The sequence below is a fragment of the Ptychodera flava genome, chromosome 15 (assembly GCF_041260155.1).
Source record: "Ptychodera flava strain L36383 chromosome 15, AS_Pfla_20210202, whole genome shotgun sequence".
Taxonomy (NCBI): domain Eukaryota; kingdom Metazoa; phylum Hemichordata; class Enteropneusta; family Ptychoderidae; genus Ptychodera; species Ptychodera flava.
In genome coordinates, this window is record NC_091942.1 from 6397200 (window position 1) to 6421288 (window position 24089).

At 37.6% G+C, this 24089-nt stretch overlaps 1 protein-coding gene across 4 annotated transcripts in view; it reads left to right on the plus strand.

Moving 5' to 3' along the window:
* LOC139151025 (cytosolic Fe-S cluster assembly factor nubp1-A-like) overlaps positions 1 to 14582 on the plus strand; it is a 43975-nt gene extending 29393 nt beyond the window's left edge. For all 4 annotated transcript variants that reach the window (XM_070723543.1, XM_070723544.1, XM_070723541.1 and 1 more), the window contains 6 exons: positions 5535 to 5625; positions 6423 to 6577; positions 7862 to 7972; positions 8417 to 8519; positions 13185 to 13268; positions 14019 to 14582. In XM_070723543.1, the coding sequence (XP_070579644.1) occupies positions 5535 to 5625; positions 6423 to 6577; positions 7862 to 7972; positions 8417 to 8519; positions 13185 to 13268; positions 14019 to 14059 (585 nt within the window). In that variant the 3' untranslated portion in view covers positions 14060 to 14582. The remainder of the gene's footprint in view (positions 1 to 5534; positions 5626 to 6422; positions 6578 to 7861; positions 7973 to 8416; positions 8520 to 13184; positions 13269 to 14018) is intronic.
* Positions 14583 to 24089: the final 9507 nt, after the last annotated feature.

Below are 24089 nucleotides of genomic sequence, written 5' to 3' on the forward strand. Positions count from 1 at the left end.
ATGTATTCCTATATACCAGGCCCTTTATGTAAATATTGATAAAATCTTGGGTGTGGTCATTGCATCAACACTGCTTAGAGTAAAAATTAAGTAAGTACCAATAAACCATATATTTTCTGAATCAGCATGAAATTTCCCACTTTTTCATACATAAGTTTTCTATTTCCGGGTCACGTGACTGATCACATGACACATCATGTGACCAGAGTTGGCAAAGAATATGAATATTTGAAGCATCAGGACGTGTTTTGAATCCATAAAATGACGCAAATTTGAATACATTTGCAATTTTCATGGCATTGTCTTTACATATATGTAATAATAACTACCCTTTACTTTATTTATAGATGTACCTATTTAAGATTTTTCTCACAAAAGGCAGAGTAAATGAACCACAAACATCAGCATCTGACATGATTCTGTAAACACCTGCTTTATGTCTTCCTTGCAGAAACAATCAAACATGCATCTAAAATGGTTATGATTTATCAAAAAAATAATTCACAATATTTAAAAATACAGTTTAGGGAACAACATATCACATGACCAAACACATGACCGGTCATGTGACCAGTCATATTGATAATATGGCTGCTATATAATTAAGTCCCCGCAAGCGGGGACTTTATGGGTTAGGTCATGTCCGTCCCGGTGTCCTTCCGTCCGTGCACCTGTCATCAACGATTTCTGTGGCATCTGTGAAGCGATCGTTTTGTAACTGGGCATAAATGTAGTACCATATGGTCTCTTGATGCACAGTCCTTATTATCTCAAAATAATTCAATTTAGTCACCAAAATTACTCTTGATGTCTTTTATTCAGACTTTTTTTCTCTGAATCCGAATCTGAAGCCAATGTTTGGATCATGTAAATACACTGATGACGTAAATCACCGGACTGTACGATTATTTATGGGGGAGACGCTAGCAAAGGTTGTAGTCGATTCTAAAAGGTATTTCGCAGGACTGGTGACGGTTTCGGTTGGTCAGTTTTAGGAGTTTTAGGCGTCAAGCGTTGTCTGTCGTGATGAACGAGAGCCACAGAAAGCTTTAGTAATTTGCAAAAAATGTCATCTCGTCAGTTTTAAACGTCATCGTTGACAAGCACTACGGTTGTTTATGCGGGCTCCCGTAAAATAATGGTATGGTCAGACGATTTGAATCGCTGGTGATCACATGCAGTGAACACGTGCTCTGAAATGTGGCTGTTTGACAAAGTTATCTATGTGTTTGGGATCAGACGGTCCGTCATGACGGGACGAAAAAATGAAGGCGGCGTTCGACGTCGACTGCATTGGCCACGAATGATGCCGTCCGCAAAGTAATGCAGTACCGAAAAACCGTCATTAATATTCAACTTTTTTCGCTACTCGGAAGTTGAAAGAACGGCTAGTACGGGATCGAAATAAAATACTCGAGAAAGAACGTCGACTTTCAAAGTCTGAAGGAGCCATGCTCTGCCCGCGCCCGATGGCTATCCCTTGGTGGAGCGTAACGGTGCGAAGGCCCGCGCTGTTTTTGGAGTTTGGTGATGAATGCCGCAAATAACAACGTTGCAGACGGCTCGCTGAAGCAAACAATATTCGTTCGTATAGCCATGACATGCATGTTGATGATGCCGATCATTGACCAATGTAATTTTGTCTTTCATAGTCAGGATGCAAACCTTTCGATAATACAACCAATGATACAGTCGACCATCGCAGAATTACGGACAGTGTTAGATGTAAAGGAATCATGAATGCAACCTTTCGATAATTCAACCAATGATACAGTCGACCATCGCAGAATTACGGACAGTGTTAGATGTAAAGGAATCATGACAAGAGTTCAGAGAAGAAATCGAAGCCAACCACACGACCTGACATATGCTAATGAGAGCTGCGTCATCCGCTTTGCCTGTGCAAACTCGCGTCGACGCTTCATCGCGCCGAACATTTGATACAGCGAACGGAGGAGCGATTTCCTGCCAACTGTACTACATGTACTAATATCCTATTGTGTCTTGACAAAGTCATAAATGCAAGTAAATACCCGGAGATTGACAATGAACTCCGTGACTACGGTATCGAGGCACTTGAAACTTCATCGATCATCTTGGATCAGACTACGTAAACCGTGAGCACTCACGGCAACGCGTTTAGAAACGACTCCAGACAAGCGAAGTTTACGCTGAGAACTCGGAGTCCTGTCGTTTGCTAATTCAAGAATATGCGGAAAGGTTTCCTGCAGTTCGACAATTGACATGTATTGCAGTAGTAATTCCTGTATCCTTGGTTGCATGCGAAAGGGGCTTCAGCTGCTAAAACAGGAGCCCGTAGTAGATTTTCGGACGGCAATGTAGATAATTTGATGTTGCTCTCAATGGAAGGGCCGTGTGTTGCAGATTTCCCGTAACGGCAGAGCAAGGGAGATATTTGCCTCGAGGGCTCGCAGAAACCCTAGGAATTCTTAGATGTTGAATGTTATTGACATGATACTCAGAATTCAACATTAACACAATTATCAGTAGTTTACAGCTACTAAACATTCAAAACAATGTAAACAGCGGGGACTGTGTCATCTTTCGATGACTTGTTTCACTGGGTTATAGTAAAAAATTGTATTTCCTCTAGTTTCGTTCACGAATATTGCTGTTAATAGAACATATTTACATATAAATCATTTGTTTTCAATAAATAAACATTTCATTTCATTAAAAAAAACAAACCATAAACCTCTTCACGATCGTCCGTACTTCTGAAAACTGTAAACAATCAGTGCGAGGCTTCTGTGATCAGCCTGACCTTTCAGGGTCGAGGTCATGGGTCATGACATTTGCTTCCGGATTTTGGCCATACTCGGACGTACGGGGGCGCAATCACATTCAGGCCAGATCAGAATACATTAATCTTAGTCGCGCTGTGTGCCGACACCGAAATTACGGGATTTTTAGCGACAAAAACGAAGCAAATACGCCTATTTAACTGTGCCGGATATTTCCGGCACTTAAGGTATATGGTAATTCAATATGGCGCCGGATATATCCGGCGCCATAGGTAGTCAAGGGGTTAATGAAGAGGTGTCCTGATTAGAGAGGTGTCCGTAAGTACAGGTTTTGCTGTATTTAGTTTGTATACGTCGCATGTAGAATGCACTGTTGTTGTCTATATTTGAATTCTAGTCTGGACCAGAATTCACTCGTCAACAAGAGCTATGCAGTTTACACATGTACAATGTACAGGCTGAGTTGACAAGCTCCACAGTGTCTATCTCAACATGTTTTAGGGAGTAGATCAAGTAACTAGTTAACATTAAAAACAAAAATAATGAAAAATATAATCAAAGTTACAGCTACTGGCTATTTTACTTAAGTTACATGTTATCAAAATATACTGTTCAGTCTGTTGATTCAACTTTAAAAGCAAATGACAATTTTAAGAGGACAAAGAAATAGAATTACAAAAGTATTCATTTTTCATGCATGAGTAACTCCATGATCACCAAATATTTTTACTGCAAGTGTTTAATTTTCCACATCACTGATCCATTGTTGTGACTGCTTAATGTATTGTATATGATAGACTACCAGTATATATGGGAATATTTAGCTGTGCTGTAAGACTATCAAATTTTTAATTCATACTGATCTTGAAGACTATCAAATAATGTGCAGTAGAAAGTTATTGGCGGGGTTAAATTTTCACTCTTTTTGCGCTAAGGCAAATGCACAAAGTCAAAAAAGCCATAACTCGAGCTTAGGATGAGGTCAACTAGGGGTCACATCACACAAACCATGCATGCTCAAACACACCACACACCCAACACACATCAACAAAGGACAGTGGAAGATGCATCACATTAATTTAAAAAGTCTTGGTGTTTTATTTCTAAAGACATGCAAAATTACTAGTATTGCTGAACTTCAAATGTACGAAAAATAACAATCAAAATAAAATACAATACAGATCGAATAGCTAAACACACACGTCTGCTCACTAATGCTTACACAAACAGAAAGTTGCAAAATGACCGACAACTGATTAAAAGGACTGAACTCATAGACTAATAAAATAAGACACAAGTTACACAGACAAAAATTTATACTGGTACATGTAAATCTACTATGTTTTACGTCATGAAGTTTCACTAAAACAAAACGGCCAATACCTTCCTTCAAAAAAGCATCTACAAGTTCGTCACAACGCTGAGAATCATTCTGGATGGAGGAAATCAACCAATTGAATGAAGTGATTTCAATTCAAACAGTCGCAAATCTAAGGTCGGGTCTTCATCACCATTCTTCATTGCTGCACACATTTGCTTGTTGTATCAGTACTGAAACTTCAAGTCAGGCTTCATGATGTCTTTGAAAACCTTGTTGGTTGATAAATCAATTGTCTGGAGATGATCGTTGCACGATGCGGGTACGTAAACGGCTGAAATGTTGCTGTTCATTGCGTGGACCAATTCTTCATAGCGATGAGCCTTGTAAATATCAAATATTGTGATGGCTTGCTGGTCGGGAGGCAGCTATAAACTTAATTGGGGTGCGTTGACGTAAGGGATGAACACTTTCTCAATGCAGTGCATGATGGATTCTCAAGTGGACCAATGACTTTCTGTGTGAAAATATCCTAAGAATCAGGAAAGGTGTAGGTTAGGTGGCAATGGTCGTCTTCCCTTTTTAGGGTGGAAAATCACCAGGAGCAAATGAAGTAAATACAGCAGTGATCTGACGGCTATCATGTAATAGAACAATTTAAACTTGCTGACTCTCCTCTTCTTCCATGGTCCACTGGCAAATAGAAATAATGGAAACCCAGGTCTGGTCCCAGTTGATGATGAACTGTAGATGTACACTGTGCTTCTGAATGGTGTCCCACACTATGTAATGTCTGCAACGTTGTTTAGGTCAGGCAACCCATGTTCAGTTTGAGTTGGCAATGGTGCCTTCTTCAACCACAGAAGTAAACTGGTAGACATTGTGTTGATTACTGAAATATTGATACAAGCAGTAGCTGTCTGTACACCGGTTTCAATAAAAAATGTGGCTGGAGTCCGTTTCGGTTTGTTTACAGGAAACACGCCATTTGAAAACAGTCAAATGAGAATATTGTTTTTTCACATTGCTTGATGCTACAAGGTGTTAACAAATATCTTTGATTTCAAAATGACACTAATAGGGTGCAATGACAATGTACATGAAAACTCACTGTCTTTGTCTGCACTATCAGCCTGGATTGTTTAAAGCACAGGTTTCAAGTCAGCTTCTGAAACACACCGATACATGATATGCACCAAATCAAAACACCATTAATCGACACTTTGGTGTGAAAGCATATGATTTAAACCCTGCCAACAAATCCCCCTGTACAGTATGCAATGGATTTTCTCCCTGTACATGTATCATTTACTTTCAGTGTTGTTACAAAATTACACCTTCCTCCTGGAAATAACATCTCAAAAGCATCGGAAATTGTTTTCAGAGTTCCATGTCTGATCAAATGTCCAGGAAAATATCCAATAAAATGTTAAATTTTTGTTTAATTTCAGTTTGTAGAAGATAACCTTGGTGTTATGTCTGTTGGATTTTTACTTGGCAGTCCGGACGATGCTGTTATATGGAGAGGACCAAAGAAAAATGGTAATGTGAAATGAAAAATTCACAAAAAATTAATTCTTTTAAATGTTGTTTTCCAAAGGCAATCAAATCTACTGCTATCTATGTTCCCCTGTAATTCTGAATTCAAAATTGATGTGTACAAGTTTCGTCATAAAACAGGTATTAACCTAAGTTTTTTGGCAAGTTTAACATGAAAGAAGTTTTAGTAGATGATTTGAAATAAGTGAAAACAGTCTATGAGTTCGGAAGACAGAGACAGAGAGACAAAGAGAATAAATAAACTTGAAATATTATGAAACCACATCTTTTAGTGTGGCTTATTTACAACACCAGTGTAGTACGTGTTAATACAATTAACCCTTTCACCACCATGGTTTGGCCTGGACCCATCGATATTGATGGTGAGTATGGACCAGCTTCAAAGGAAATTTGAGTGAATAGTTTATGATCCACTTAACAACCTCTCTGTTGTATGCAAGACTGAAAGTTCTCTTTTAAAGGGAGGATGTTGTCACAACTTAGCCCAAAGGTTGCCAGGGACCTTTACAACCAATGTAAACACTCGTATTTAGGATACATTGGTGATTGATGAAAGTTACTAGTAAAACATGTTTGTTATCAAAGAAGTTTGTGAAATTTATATGTTGCAGCTACATGAATGTTGACATGATGCATCTAGATATCATGCATGAAATACACTGTTTGTAAATATGAAAGTTACACATGCTCAGTTTTGACAACACCTTCCCTTTAAATCTAAGTCACTGCAATGTGTTTACAAACATATGGCATATTCAATCAATTTTATTCAATGGCAGGTTTAATAAAACAGTTTTTACGAGATGTTGATTGGGGTGATGTTGATTACTTAGTTGTTGACACACCACCTGGTACATCGGATGAACATCTGTCCATTGTACAATACCTGAGTGCTGCTGGTTTAGACGGTGCTGTTCTTATTACTACACCCCAGGTAAGAATAAATCTCTTATCAAACATTTTTGAAACCACAAACTTTTCCAGCATCTCACATCATTTCATTATTATCATAAATTACCAGCAGTCAATCGTTTCAAAGTAACTCGTCAAATTCTCATAAGAATTTAAAATTTAATCGTAGAAAGAAATCAGGAATCTGATTGCAAGTCATACATAATCTATTTGAAAAAGTCGTCAAACCAAAATAAATTACAGCAGACTGATATTTTTTCAGAGCATTGTATGACACAGTTGCAAGTCTGATGCAAGCTAATAGTGCACTTCATTTAAAAAGCCCCAATAGCTGCGAATGTGTAATGTACCGATCTCAAAATATACCCAGTTTCCAAGAGTTTCTTTGAATAAGACCCATTAAAGACTGAAAAAGTGTATCACTTTGTCATAAGTGTTGAAAGTGGCATGTAAATTCAAACGTTTTAACATCATTTTAGATTTCTCGTCATTTTTAAAAACTAAATAAAATGTAACAGAGAAAAATCAAGATTTCAGTGACAAAATGTTAGCCATCGTGTGCTGTGCATTTTAAGTAAATAGCATCATGCTTTTTTCTGGTATGATCACTGTCACAATGTGTATGTGCAGGAAATACTGTGTATTTTGTACTTTTCTTTGGGGGAGCCATTTTACAATTGCAGCACCCGTTAATTATTCAGCCTGTTAAAACATGTAGGCATGGCTCAAATCATCGAGCAGTGATACTGTACTTCTATACACGTCCTCCAGTTGGCACATGTACACAAACCAACATTATTTTGAAAATATAATCATGAAAACAATGCATAAAATTCACAGCTATTGGGGCTTTAAATGAAAGCACTCTCACTTTGAATTATATGTGCCCTTCAGGCTGTACATTAAAGGTATACAATCACCTGTAATTTAAATATGCCCATATATGGTCAAAGGGGCGTTCCTTTGTATTCAAAATACCCAAATGAGGGCACTGTTTTTAAAAAGCGGCCACCCGCTTAAAATCTGTGATTGGTTAGATTTTCTCTTTCCATGGTAACTGTCGCAAAATTGGAACAGGTGACAGTATACCTTTAACACATCTCATTCAACATTCTAAATTACCCATCATCACTGGTACACATGTCAGCATTGTGTGTGTATCATCAGCTTGTGTGAGTGGTCCAGTAAGGCCTTCGTCATACTACAATAACTTGGTCAGGAAATTCTATCAACAATTACTTTGGAACAGTTTTTTTCGATGTTTTTTTTTTCTGCTTTGTGTCACGTTTTTCTCATGTTCCTGCAGGAAGTTTCATTGCAAGATGTCAGGAAAGAAATAAATTTCTGTCGGAAAGTAAAACTGCCAGTCATCGGAGTCGTTGAAAATATGAGTGGCTTTGTGTGTCCGAAGTGTAAGGTAAGGGACTTGATTCACTTATCTTCTCTGTTCAGTTTTGATAGAAATAATACTTCTATCAATAATAAGAACAAGCCTGATGGCATTTAAAGATCGTCAGCTGAAAGTAACTTATTTATGTGAAGAAGGTTTGACTAAAGTTAATTTACAAGATATGGTAGTTTACATGCAAGTGGAAAATTTGCCTTTCAACTACCACATAAAGTTTAGAATATTAGTGCTATATTTTAGTAATACACAAAATAAAATAAAGCAGCAGTACACTGTACATTAAGCAGCCTTTATTTATAATTCAAGAAATTTTGATGGCATGTTTTGCCATAAAATTGTACATAGCATTTTTGATTGACACAGGTCATGGAAGGCTGAAATCTTTGAACTTTTGTCTTCCTAGCAAGTGAAATGGTATGACCATGAACGCTCTGTTTTGTCCTTCAATTTCAGACCGAATCACAAATATTCCCACCCACAACCGGTGGTGCTGAAAAGATGGCAAAAGACATGGAAATACCTTTCCTCGGAAAATTACCTCTGGATCCAAGGATAGGTCAGTATCTTAGTCTTACTGTCTTTTATTATTTCCTTTGTATTTTTTTGTACCTCAGTTCATGTACAGACAATGCAAGGGTAGATACAGCTTCAGCTGATGTGTAATGTTATTTGTATACCATTCTGCAACCTTTATAAATTGTGAGTGGACAGTTTCTACAATCAGAGCAAATGAGTGTTTATATTTAATTTAAACATAAACTTTATGAGATGTTTCAGAAAAGGGAAGTAATATGTCCTCATATGAAAATGGCAGACAACTTACACCCGTGGCCACTTTAGTGTTGATCAAGCCTGTCTGGTGCAAGCAGAAATTCTGTCTGCAGAAGGGTGATAAAACGGTTACTTTATCCTGTATCAGTGGTGATAATGATACTACTATCAGTACCTCATGGACACGCCGATTAGCCTGAAATTACGGAGTGATTATAAAATACACTGTATACAAATGATGTTGACCACAGCATTTGCCCTATCAGTATTTAGTTTCAGGTAAAACTCATGTGTTTCAAATGCAGTCAGTGTTACAAACACATCCATTTTGTGCCGATTTCAATATTGCAGTGAATTAATACCAATGATACTATAGGGTATATCGTAAGTGTTGTGTTCAGTCTTTGTTCACACGCGGGAAGAAAATGCAACTTTGAAAATGTTAGCAATTAAATTACAGAGTGACATCGCCCGTCTTGACTGCAAAACTTTCGAAATAAACATTCACTTGCACTAAGTCATGTTTCTTTCTTACAAACCATGAATGAACTTACTCCAATTTCACTTGGTACGGAAAGGTAAGAAGAGTAAAGTACAGTCGGGTGGCATTTTACATGTAGCTACATGTATTCACATGTGTGTAACTATGAACGACACTTTTCTCATGCCGGTTGAAGGGAACTTGTCCTGATACATGTATATCTCTTCCAAACTTCTGGCTCCCTCGCTTGCTTGTTTTTTTTGTAGCTCCTAGTGGTACCTCGCTATATGTCAAATTGCCACCACAATTTCTTATATTTTGAACAATCAAGCTGCCCACGTCCTTACTGAAGGATTTCCCATATGATATGCGCGACCGTTGTTATTGATGTTCATTGTCGGAGTGCAGACTTACAGCTTGTCTACAGTGCAGTGTTGTGATCGATTTGAATTGGGCAGGCGAGACATTTTAGTAGAACGGTATCTCAATCCTAACAGTGGGGTGCCGATAGTGAACCCTACATTTATTACACCGACTACCACTTTGTTTCGTTTTTACAAACAGAATTTCTGCTTGCACCAGACAGGCTTAATCAACACTAAAGTGGCCACGGGTGTATTATAAATTCTTAAAAAACACTGCAAAATATTTTGGAAGAGTCTTTGTCAATTCCTTTTCAATCTGTGCTCATTTATATCATCATCATTATCTGTCCCATATCGTGGTCATATCCATGGAATATTTTGCATGATTTATAGCTATCATTTAGGCAGCTGGCGTCTTCACCTAGACATGCCTTTTGAAGATAATTGTAAAGGCTTTAAGATCAGTGAAATAAAATCTTGGCCATCTGTACCTCCATGTATGAGTGAGACATTTTAATTTTGCATTAGTGTTCCAGATATATAAATTAAAGAAGGACCCGTATCCTAGACATGCCTTTTGAAGATAATTGTAAAGGCTTTAAGATCAGTGAAATAAAATCTTGGCCATCTATACCTCCATGTATGAGTGAGACATTTTAATTTTGCATTAGTGCTCCAGATATATGAATTAAAGAAGGACCCGTATAATATACTCATCTGATTGATGTATTGTAATAGAAGAACATGATAGCAATTTGATATTTGAAATTCTCATTAGACAAATGTCATCAAATGCTTGTAATTTCTGAGGAGCAATCATCCACTTAACTGCTAGTGATACTGTCTTGAAATGGATGTATTTCAAATCACTTATCATCAGAAGATATGACCCTCAGATAATGACACAATCTAAACTACAAAACTTTAATACACATGACGTTTGAGAAGATACTGCTAACCTGAGGAGAAGACTTTTAAATTGTCTTGCTAAGAGACATTAACATTCGGTAATTATCAAATTGCTTCCATGAGCCATAAATTTACGATTTCCAATTTTTTTTTGCAGTGACAATTTGATATGAAACCAGCGTATTCTATGTCCATGTTATATTGTTACTGAAACATTCACATTTTTCTCCCAAATGTGTGTTTTTAATTCCTCCCCAAACAATATTAATATGAACAGACTAAATGTAGACTAAGACATCTTCCATTTTGGGTTGTGAAACATCGTGTTGTTAAGTCCAATAACTGTATGCTGAGTAACAGGGTCTCATCAAACAGAACACTCCACACAGATGGAATATGTGTTCTCTTTGTATCATATGTAAACACTACAAAGTCCCATTAGGCTAGAGTACTTGAATTCTGTGTTTTGTGTCCACTCAAATTTATGAAAGGTAAGTGGGTAAACGATTAGAAACTTAGGGAAGAGGTGATTTTCAAACAGGAGGTACCGCCGGATACCTCCCGCGGTATACCTCTGCCTCGCTTACCGCCAGGATTACCGCCGCTCAGAGCCGTGAATATTCATGAGAAACTCATTACCGCGGACTGGAGGTGAAACATTAACACCTCTACTACTCCTAACGATCACGGTAATACCGCGGGCACAGCGGTAAATGGCCTGAACGGCTACAGTTTGCAGTATTTTTTGAGAGGAGAGGAGAGAGAGAGAGAGAGAGAGAGAGAGCGTGTACGTCTTGGTCAAATAAACTAGTACGTTGACCGACATATCGACGTAGTTTACGGCTCTGCACGCATCGGTAACCATAGCCGCGACGGGGTATGTGCCGCTACGGACCACGCTTCTCTAGATAAAAATCGCTCTGCATTTTGATGATTTTGAATGAATGTGTCTGTGGACTATTGTAGCTGCACAGTAAAATGCCGGCGTTTTGTCAAGCGACGCGGTACCATTTTTTGTATATCCATGGCGGTACGTAATTAAGCCCACTGCAGCACTGAAAATTCTGTGAACTTGATTTGTTTGAAGTCCCGTCAGCGTGGCTAAACTTGGCTGACGTACAGCTCCCGTACTTTAAATAATGATTCTACATAAATCAGACTTGTTATCCAAAGACTCGTGGTGTTGAAAGGTCAAATTAGACGTTGCCAGATTAAAAACATTGTCCCGAAATCGTTTGCTGAACGTGACACTCTATGCGATGATCGTTTTTTGGATGTACGTAGGATTCTATCCATGTGATGACGACATCGAGTTCGCGAACCCTGTGACGTATTTGATTTGCATAATTGATGTCCACCTCCAACTGCCCGAAAGTCAGCAACATTGCATTGACCATGAAAGTACAGTGCGACTTTTACCGTACATATTTTTTGAATATCAGCATCGAGCTTTGATGTCTCACATATTTCTGTCATAAAATCGATACTTGACGTGATGTTCGGTCTGTAAAATCACCAATGTATGTCGGAAATTTGTGACTTCATTTCTCAACACTTTTTATTACTGACGCGTCATGTATCTGGGCACGCTGGGTTCCCGTTCGTGAAATCGCCGAAACTTTACTCGACAAATATCGGCAATTCATGACTACTCTAACATCGATGCTAGATCATTTAACAATTACGTGTACACTCCCTCTGTTAAGACGTCCATCTTACATCTGACCATATTTCCTCTGCAATTTGGGGAAACCCATAAACAATACTGCAAAGAAATGACATGCCTCTATTTTTTACTTCCATGATTTTAGCTATGTACGCCGGTATGTCAACTCGCTGATAGAAGATTGCATTCGTAGCGAGAACGCAAAGCAGAATGGCGTCTGCGAACTGTGCGCGTAACTTTTTGCACAGATTTGGATTGAGAAGTGCCGACTCACACAACATGCTCACACAGTAGCATTTTCTAGAGAACTAAAAATTTACTTACTTAACGCAATATTTTCGTGGTTGCCAAGCAACTTGTGGCCATGACCCAATTCTGAGCTAATGTTCAACGGCAACAGCTCTCTTGGGAATTCCGATACTGATTACAAGTCAGACACTGCCAGGTGGCCATGCATGAGGCCTGTTCTCTTTCATTCACTAAGTTTCCAAATGGCTGACCACAAAAATCATAAGACTTCAAAACAATAGCTTACTAATGACCTACTAAGCACCGCGGTTTTCCGCAGTCTCATTATGCATGCAAGCTCATTAAAAGCTGCTCACTGCCTTACCGCCCGTCCCTCCAGGGCTAGAGTATACCGCGGGAGGTATTGGCGGTACCACCTATTTGAAAATGACCTCTTCCCTTAACACAGAAAATTTTACACACACAAGATTTGTAGTTACTTGATTGTTTCCGTGTAATATGAGTGTCCATATAAGAATCAAAGCAGAAACTTGTGTGTCAGTTCCACACTTTACAATGTGATGTTCTTCAAGCATGCAGGCGTTTTAAAGTGCATTTCACAAAATTTGTGAATAAAGACTTGTAGGCAGAAAGTCTGCTTGATAAAATTATATTCTAATACACTGTGTGGGGTTTTTTTATGAAAACTTCCAAACGCCTACACTGGCAGGGACACAAAACAAAGAATTTAATTACTTCAGCTTTATTTGGTTAAATATTTGGTGTTTATTTTGTATTCAGGCAAATGTTGTGATGAAGGGAAATCTTTCCTGTCAGAAGTACCAGACTCTCCAGCGGCTCAAGCATACAAACAGATTATAGAGAGTAAGTTGAATCAGTTTTGTTTGTAATTCCAGTGATTTTTGCACCCAATATTTGGAAATTAGTGGAACGATACTCAGATATTTAGGAAAATATGCTACAAATATGATGGAAACAAAATAAAATTTTCAAACATCAATAATTCTTCATGGTCATACAAAAGCCATGTCTGTAAGTTATTCATCTGTGCTTTTTTGTTTCGGGAATATGCTGATAATATATCAGAATGGCTCTCCGTAAGGACCTCAATCCTAATTTTTTTTTTTTTTTTTTTTTGGGGGGGGGGGGGGGGGTTGAGGAGAGATCAGAGTATGTTTTGAACATACCCTAACCTTCCTAAGATCATTTTTTGATGTCCTCTTGCCATCACAAAGATACAATTTTCCAGATTTGGCCTTCTAGAGTCTAGAAGGTGTTACCAGAGTAGGTTGTCATGAAGCATCTGATATTATTATTTTGTTTCATTCATTCCATCATCCAATGGCCGAACATCCATTTGTAGAATGAGGTACTCACTATCCAATGGAGCAATGAGGAGTAAAGTGCATTGCTCAAAGGCACAACACGTGCTGTAATCTCCAAGTCACCATCCTCTGACTGTGAGTCTGTTACTCTGGACTTACTGGGTCTCAAACTCCCTATCATCCGATAGTGAGTCTGGTACCCTGTCCACTCCCCATGGTGCCTCCTTTATTTGTAATAAACATTTGTAACCGGTTTTGTTCTGAGGACTACTTCTGTTTTTCCTTTCAGAAATACAGAATTATTGTGAAAGCACTGAGATGGAAACATGACGACAGAAAATAGATTATGATATTAGACTTTAGAATATATATCATTTATTGTATATATAGAACTTGCTTCATGATAAGCACATATTATAGAGTCCACTCTACAGCAAACAATGAAACCTGTGTATCAAGTGTCAAGTCTTCAATTATTTCACGAATGAAACTAAATAAAATTTAATCTACATCTCTATTTCAAATGTAATGGAGAAGCAATAATGACTGTATACTCTCCAAAGTATGTCAGATACGGTCTTTATTTGCTGATTTTGAAGTGATAGCAAACATTCAAGTGACTGCCCTTTTATTCATTTTCTTGATAGAATTTGTATACCTTTATGAGAAAAAGTAAGTTTCCCCAGCTGTGTTTGATTATGATGCAAATATAATCATGGTGTTAATAGACAGAGTGTACAGCTTTCCATTACTGGAGAAACTAAAATTGAGTCATTTATTCAGAATTTTTGACAGCGTCAGCTAGCATTTGCTTTCATTGGAATAAAGTTACCCTTGTGGGAATTCAAACAAAGCACCTGTCATGTGTTAACTTTGTTCTCAATTCGTGATTTTTGGTAGTCTTGATTATTGTTGGAAAGGCAGAACAGTTACAAAAATAGGTCTTGCCAATATCAGAAGTGAGGTTTTGTTTTGACAAAACACATTGACGTTCCTACATTACACTGTAGCTCTTTCTTCCCTTCTGCATTAGCTTTGCCAATATCAAGTGTACATTTAGAAACTTGTTTCAGTCCATTTTAGAATTTTGTTAGTCAGAACTACGACAGACCCTAGGGTCTATGGTCCTATACCAATGCATAAACTTGTAACTTTCCTTGAATAAGAGGTACTTTTCTGGAGTCGCTGATTTATCGACTTTGCTCACCGGCAACACTACTTCAGTCACTGGGTACACTGCTTCAGTCACTGGGTACACTACTTCAGTCACTGGGTACACTGCTTCAGTCACTGGCTACACTGCTTCAGTCACTGGCTACACTGCTTCAGTCACTGGCTACACTGCTTCAGTCACTGGCTACACTGCTTCAGTCACTGGCTTCAGTCACTGGGTACACTACTTCAACTAGTACTTCAGTCACTGGGTACACTGCTTCAGTCACTGGCTACACTGCTTCAGTCACTGGCTACACTGCTTCAGTCACTGGATACACTGCTTCAGTCACTGGCTACACTGCTACAGTCAGTGGGTATGCTGCTTCAGTCACTGGGTACACTGCTTCAGTCAGTGGGTACACTGCTTCAGTCACTGGCTACACTGCTTCAGTCACTGGGTACACTGCTTCAGTCACTGGGTACACTGCTTCAGTCACTGGCTACACTGCTTCAGTCGCTGGCTACACTGCTTCAGTCACTGGCTACACTGCTTCAGTCGCTGGGTATGCTGCTTCAGTCACTGGGTACACTGCTACAGTCACTGGGTACACTGCTTAAGTCACTGGCTACACTGCAACAGTCAGTGGGTACACTGCTTCAGTCTCTGGGTACACTACTTCAGTCACTGGGTACACTGCTTCAGTCACTGGCTACACTGCTACAGTCAGTGGGTATGCTGCTTCAGTCACTGGGTACACTGCTTCAGTCACTGGGTACACTACTTCAGTCACTGGCTACACTGCTTCAGTCACTGGCTACACTGCTTCAGTAACTGGCTACACTGCTTAAGTCACTGGCTACACTGCTTCAGTCACTGGGTACACTGCTTCAGTCACTGGCTACACTGCTACAGTCAGTGGGTATGCTGCTTCAGTCACTGGCTACACTGCTACAGTCACTGGGTACACTGCTTCAGTCACTGGGTACACTGCTTCAGTCACTGGCTACACTGCTTCAGTCACTGGCTACACTGCTTCAGTCTCTGGGTACACTGCTTCAGTCACTGGCTACTGCTACAGTCAGTGGGTATGCTGCTTCAGTCACTGGCTACACTGCTTCAGTCACTGGCTACACTGCTTAAGTCACTGGCTACACTGCAACAGTCAGTGGGTACACTGCTTCAGTCACTGGGTACACTACTTCAGTCACTGGGTACACTACTTCAGTCACTGGCTACACTGCTTCAGTCACTGGCTACACTGCTTCAGTCACTGGGTACACTGCTTCAGTCACTGGGTACACTGCTTCAGTCACTGGGTACACTGCTTCAGTCACTGGCTACACTGCTACAGTCAGTGGGTATGCTGCTTCAGTCACTGGCTACACTGCTACAGTCACTGGGTACACTGCTTCAGTCACTGGGTACACTGCTTCAGTCACTGGCTACACTGCTTCAGTCACTGGCTACACTGCTTCAGTCACTGGGTACACTGCTTCAGTCACTGGCTACACTGCTTCAGTCACGTTTCATCAGCTGACAAAATATCCAGACTGGAGGTGGAATTTAGCCAATCATGATGTATTGTGCCATGGTCTGTCAGCTGACCACAAGATCTACCCCTATGGTTCTCACATAGCTCTAACAAGTTTCCAAGCTTTCCTTGATATAGCACCTCTTACTTGAACATGACAATGTGTTCCTCTGGACACTGCACTCCCTTTAGAAGGCCATCTTTCATTCAAAAACGAAAATTGGCCATATGTATATGAAAGATCTTCTTACAACACCATGACAGAGATACATTTTTGCTCTCTTTAGACACACTCATTGTTCACTTCACTTGGTCTTTTTTCAATAAAAAATACTAACAATAAATTTTGCCATTTCCTTAATGGGTATTACCTTGATATTTAAACTTTCACCAAGAGTTTAAGTAGAATGTCCCTCCATGATAGATATCCAGACAAAAACTTTGACAATTTTTTAGCTCACATTTGGTATACCAATGTGAGGTAATTGTATAAGCTGAATCAGTTCATTTGCATGTGCCATTTGCATGTCTGTATGTATGTATGTATGTATGTATGTATGTATGTATGTATGTATGTATGTATGTCCGTCCATGTCAAAAATAGCTAAACCGCAGCACCTACTGTCTTAGTATTTGGTGTACAGGTGCACCTAGGGGTGGAGATGTGAATTTGTTCAAATGAACATGTCAGTGCCAAAAATATGCAAATGAGGGGGAAAAGGAAAAACCCTGCAAATTGCTAACACTCTGTAACCGTTGGTCAGATTGGGTTGAAACTTGGTGTGCAGGTTCCTTTAGGCATTCTAAAGTAGGTGTTAAAAATTTTGGATGGAATTTGCATGTTTCTATTTTTAGGGTAATATTTTCAGTTTTTAGTCAAAAAATGTTTTTCTCTGAAACCACTCATCTGATTGCTTTGAAAGTTGGTATACATGTTCCTCAGGATGACCTCAGTCAAGTGTATACAAATTGAATTGAAATTTTAATATTTGTAACTATCGGGCAATTTTCCAAATTTTTGGTCAAAACTTTTTTTATTGAAAAATCACCAATCTGATAGCTTTGATATTTGGTATACAGGTTCCTAAGGTTGATCAAAATCAGTTTTATGAATATCGTGAAGATATCTTGAATTTTGTATTTTTGCTGAATTTTTTGGTTACTTTTCTCATTTTTCGTAAAATTTCCTCTTCTGTGAAACCGCTAGCTCAATTGCTCTCAAATTTGGATTGGATGTTTGCAAGGGCGTTACCCTTCTAATTGTTGAAATTATGACAAAATTGGAAATATTACTGTGTTTGGGCAATTTTTGTCATTTTTTGGTCAAAAAATCTTAAAAGATATATTCTTTTTAAAGCCCCTGGACAGACAGCTTTTATATTTGGTGTACAAATGTCCAAAGATGACAATAGTTAGATATGTGGAAATTGTCCTGAAATATACAAATTTGTATTTTTAAGACAATTTTGTTGTTTTTAGTCAAGAAAACTTGTTCTCAAAATTACTTGTCTGATCATGCTTTGTAATTTGGTACAAAAGTCCCGAGGGATGTTATGAGATAAATTTTCTGCTCAAAGTGTTAGGAAACCCCCAAATTTTTATATTTTAGGTAATTTTCTTTTGTGACCTTAAATGACCTACACCAACCCAGGATATGTTGTGAGAGAGTTTTGAAGGCTGTGAACATAATTTTGTCATATTTAATATCAATTTGTAGTAAAATTTGATCCAGAAAACAAAGCTGAAGTAAATTTTTTCATTGCGAACTAATTTTTGCAACTTTTGCATGTAAGACACACAAGAACTGATGAGAAATTTGGATCCAGGATAATTCCAGATGTCGTAATCCCCCCACAGTGGAAGGCATTTCACTATCTGTAACTGATTTAAGTGCTGTTTACATTCGAATGATAGCTCTCACAGCATTAATTAAAACATCCCCAAGGTTGTAAATACATTTCCTGCCAGCTGGTCTTACGTAAGGGGTGGAACATTTGATATTCAGGAGGGGGTAGGGGATAGAAGATTGATGAGGTAGCGTTATTTTTTACCAGATCGCTTGTACATTTTTTCCCCACTCTCCCACCTTTTCTTTTTGTCAAGCTTCTCTGGCTAATTTTTTTGTTGACATTTGCTTATGTATGTGGGATCTGCTTGTCCCATTGCTATAGAAGTTGATATGCATGTTCCTAAAGATGACCTCCAGTACCTAAGTTGCAAACCTTATTTGCTTTTGTCATTCTTGTTTTTCTGGTTTAAATATTTCTTGAATTTACCAATTCAAACCGAATGTGAGCACACTGTCCTTGACGGTATGTTTTATGATTTACCACTGGCGCGGACTCATTCTGAAGCTCATTCAGTAAACAACACCGCCATCTTATTTTTGTGAAAATTGATAATTTGATGTTTTTCCACAAAAGAGTAAACACAGGAATGGAGGCCATGTTGAATTTCAAATATTGGTAAATATTTGGTAATTTGTGTCTTTAGTACCAGATTATGACCGTTAAATTTTACACTTGATTTTAAAAGGGAATGGTTGAAGGTTCCTTGAGGATTGCACAAAACTTCAAGTCTTTCAATTTCCAGGTTTGTATACCTGTAATTCAGGTGTTAGAAAAAGATGTCATACAGAAATACATAACAAATAAAATATTGAAAGGGGTTTGACACCTTGTGATTTGTTATAAACAGGTGACGCTGATATGGGAATATTTGTATTTGAGATTAATAAAGTTACCATAGTAACACACACCAGCAGAAGGAATTTACAAAAATTTGCATCAAAGTCCGAGAATTTACATATTTGCAGACTAAGTAATATTACAAATACAAGTTGTAATATTAATACAACAAAATATTTTCTGCCTGAACACCTACACACTGTATTTGACATATTTGAGGTTGCCGTTATTTGAGTAATTGCATACTCAGACAGGTCAGTATTTGTTAACATTAATGAGTATGAATTCAAAAGTCAGCTTGATTTCATTGGGGGTGATGTAAACACATTAATGTAATATCAACAGAAATAGCAAGGAAGCATTTATAGAAAATTACAAAATTCTCCAAGTCAAATTGTTAATTGTATTGGGACATTTCCCTGAGGTCTGATTAATTCAGAAACCTCTGAATGAAAACTAATATCTGTTTTCCGATGGTCTTTGTTCAGCTGTGGTAATTATTGAATTATTGATGAACCCAATAAAGAGCACAACATTGGAATGTGCAGGAGTAATTACAACACTAAGACTATTTCAAGCAATGCCTCCCCATATGAGTCCACAAGTGTTCATTTCTGTGACATTGCAATACTCATAATTGATTTATTACTTTTTATGCAATATTTGATATGAACATGATGGTTTTTCCCTCTTTAAAAGTGTTCAGTTGAAATTTGTGTTGTTATCAGGGAAGAAAATCGCTACAAATTATCGGTGTAGTTATTTCATCTACTAAGCTATGGATTATTCATCTACTAAGCTATGGATTATTCATCTACTAAGCTATGGATTATTCATCTACTAAGCTATGGATTATGCTTTCATCAGTGCAGTATTTCCTTTTCTGTGATTTGTATCTATAATCAAGAACACAGTAATTTTATAAATCATTTCTTGAATAACATACTATTTAGATGAAAGGATATGTAGAACATTAACTTTGTAATCATACTGGAAAAGTCTATGGTGGTAGCAGTGAGCAATACACAGCATATTCAAATTTTACATTTAGGGACGGACCATTAGATCTTGGGAGGGGGGGGTGGTCAAAAACAGAAAAAAAAAATTTTCAGAGCAGAAAGTTAGGAAAAAAAAAATTTCAAACTAGTTTGCAAAATAAAAAAAAAATAAATAAGAAGACAAAGGCGTAAAAAAAAAATCTGCAAAAGTCTTTAAAATTTTGAATTTTTTTTAGATTTTACCGACAGAAAGCAACTTTCTGTATTTTTTAGTACATCCTCCTGGCACATTTTTAATTTTAATTTATACATTTAGAGTGACTGTATCCCTTATACTGGAAGTTGTAATTATCTTATCTTTTCAGGACTTTTGTATTCTGATCACTTGAAAATTATGAAATTATAGAGCCTGTTTTCTACTTGTTTCCTGCGTACAAACCAAGCAGGTACACTTGGTAAAACATTGAAACTATGGTATGGTTGTCAAGACAGAAAGTTGTATTTGCCTTTTAAGATCAAGGTAAACAGATGCAGGCCACATCAGTTTCATTTTTTTCACAGCATTTTATTGCAATGATGAATGCAAGAATGGGTGAACAAGTAGAAACACGTCAATCATGATAAAACAACATATCAAGTCATTATGCATTATTTTGCTTTTAAAAAGGCATTTTCAATTCTATTTTCTCAAAAAACAGTCTCAAAAAACAACAGCAACACATGTTTTAACATTCAACAATACACTACGTAGAATGCCATCTATCCAACAAATCCCAACACAAAAACACACAAAAGGGTTGAACTTTGAAAGTTTCTCGATAGCAAATACTGAATAAATCTGCATGAATAATCGTTTTTGTGTAGCAAATTTCAAAGAAATTGGACAACCCCTTTCAGAGAATACAGATTTTTTGACTATGAATGGCATAAATTGCCCTAAAAAGACAAATATTGAAATTTCAACACATCTATACACATCCAATCAATTTGGACATGCTGCTACAGAGAAATAGATGTTTTGATCAAAAAAGGGCAACAATTGCTCTAAAAACACAAATATGCAAATTTAACTATATTATTTAGCTTATTTTAGCTTCTCAGCTTGTCAAAATCAATTGTACATGCTGCTACAGAGAAATAGATGTTTTGATCAAAAAAGGGCAACAATTGCTCTAAAAACACAAATATGCAAATTTAACTATATTATTTAGCTTATTTTAGCTTCTCAGCTTGTCAAAATCAATTGTAAATCATGAGATATGCATGATGTTTGGTGGGGTGAATGTAGGCATTTCACCACGCAGTAGAAAGGGAAGCCAGGAAACCAAAATAGTCAATTTTCAAAACTATAGGAAGCTACTGAGGAGCAAGAAGACCATGTTTCAGAGGAAGATGTGTAATCCAAAATAAATGCTCCCAAAGTGCCACCAAATAACACCATTTTTATCTCTATTTTTCAAAAGCTCCAACGGCAGGAGGGGGACACCCCCTCCTGACCTCCCCCCGCAAAAATACTCCCCAGGTGCCACCAAATAACACCATTTTAATCTCTGTTTTTCAAAAGCTCCAAAAGCAGGAGGGGGACACCCCCTCCTGACCACCCCCCCCCCCCCGGCAAAACTACTCCCCAAGTGCCACCAAATAACACCATTTTAATCTCTATTTTTCAAAAGCTCCAATGGCAGGAGGGGGACACCCCCTCCTGACCTCCCCCCGCAAAAATACTCCCCAAGTGCCACCAAATAACACCATTTTAATCTCTATTTTTCAAAAGCTCCAACAGCAGCAGGGGGACACCCCTCTCCTGACCCCCCCCCCCCCCCCGTGACCGCTTGCGTGGCGGCTTGTGGTGCTTGGCACCACATCTTTGCCCTCTTTATCTTCAGACAGCGACGAACTAAAAAAAAATTATAAATCTGAAAATTTACTCTGAAAAAAAATATTTGCACAGCTAATCTCAATTGGAAAAAAAAAAATTTCAGAAATTTACAATAGTAAAAAAAAAATTTTCACAATTTCATTGTGACCACCCCCCCCTCCCAAGGTCTAATGGTCCATCCCTTAGAATAATCACATTGAATGATATATATATATATATATATATATATATATATATATATATATATATATATATATATATATATATATATATATATATATATATATATATATATATATATATATATATATATGTATATGAGCAGGACGTAGATTGATGTCTTCATCGGACTGGCAGAGTGCTCAATAGTTGAAGTAGAGCTATAGGTAGATGAAAGTCCGGAGCTGGATTATTAGCTTAAAACATTTATTCGCTACTCAGAGTTTCGTGCATCTTGCGATGCAGTCATCAGGCAACTGCCAAATACAAACCAATACATTCTAGAGTAATGAGAAAATAGAACAAAGGCATTCTGAATGGAACATATCGTGATGCGCGTATTTACGCGCGGGTATACGTGTTGAATTTATGTGGGATAGCAGAAATTTTTTAGAGTGCCTGCAGCACGAAATTAGCTCATTTCTTTTGTTGAGCGTTGCCATGGTTGGTCTACATATGATAAAAAACTTTTCCCACAAACACAAGTTGCACTTCTTGTTGGTATTGGAGTATGGCTTAGCTTGTTTTACCTTTCTCCATTTGATTTCATACTCATTGTTCTGGTCTTTTAAGTTCCAAATATATTTACTTAACTCAGTTGCATTTTTATAGCGTTGGTTTTTGAACGAGCAAATATGGTTTCTATATCTAAATTTAAATGTTGTATCACATAGTCCGATGTAAGTTTGTTTTGTGTCCGATGTAATGACTTCTGCTTGGTATATTATGTGTTCATCATTGCAACTACCATTCATCGGGCATTTATTATTGCAGTTGCAGTTTGTCTTATGTATATGTATATATATATATATATATATATATATATATATATATATATATATATATATATATATATATATATATATATATATATATATATATATATATATATATATGTATATATATATATATGTATATATATATATATTATATATAATATATATATATATATATATATATATATATTAAATTTGATTTTTTCTTTCAAAATTATTCACCATATTCAGGAAAATTTTGCTCATATTTGTGAGAGTCAAATTGTGAAAGAGTATGGAAGTTGAGATGTAATTTTACACCGTGGATATTTCTGTAAGACATACTTTAATTTCAAAGATCAATGTCTGCCATTGCTACCAAACACATAATCTGTGTCTGTATAAAGGAAGCGTAGCATGGGGTGCAAAGTCTAAGGTACAAACAATGCAAGATGATATCAAGTTGTTTGATGCGGCACGTCAATGGAGAAATACTCGGACATCCAAAACCATCCATGTTATCATCGAAGATTACAGTTTCATGAGACTTTCAGCCATGACACTCTTGTTGACACTTTGTTGCTAGAATGAGAGGATGACAAGCAAAGAACAGATGAGAGACACAGCAAAGATGGGAAATTAAATACAGTGTCTATGTCAATGACAATCTGGAGCACTAAACCATGCTAATGTGTCCGCAAAGAGATTCTTGAAGTTCTATTTGCATTTATACCCTGGATGTAGACTTGGTTCAAGTCGGTGAATTTAAAAAAATAAAATCATTTATAATAGTTTCTCTTGTGTCTCTCCTATTTTGTACAAACCTATTCGGAATTTGGTAGCCCAGGCCAGGTTTTCCCAGCGATTGAATGCGTTACCTTTGAGTCTGGCAGTATAGTGAATTAGTTTCTGCCGAATTGTGATTCCCGGTGAAACTCCCCTGTGTATAGCGTTCATCCGACTCATCGCGTCCACTCCACTCATGCGCGCGTTTTTCACATGAAAGCAAAATACACGTCATTGCGTTCACTCAACTCAAACATTCACAAATCACAGACTTGAACCAAGTCTACCCTGGATGCATTGTCCATAATGTTATTCTTTCCATTGAATACAATTCCTGGTTCAAATCCCA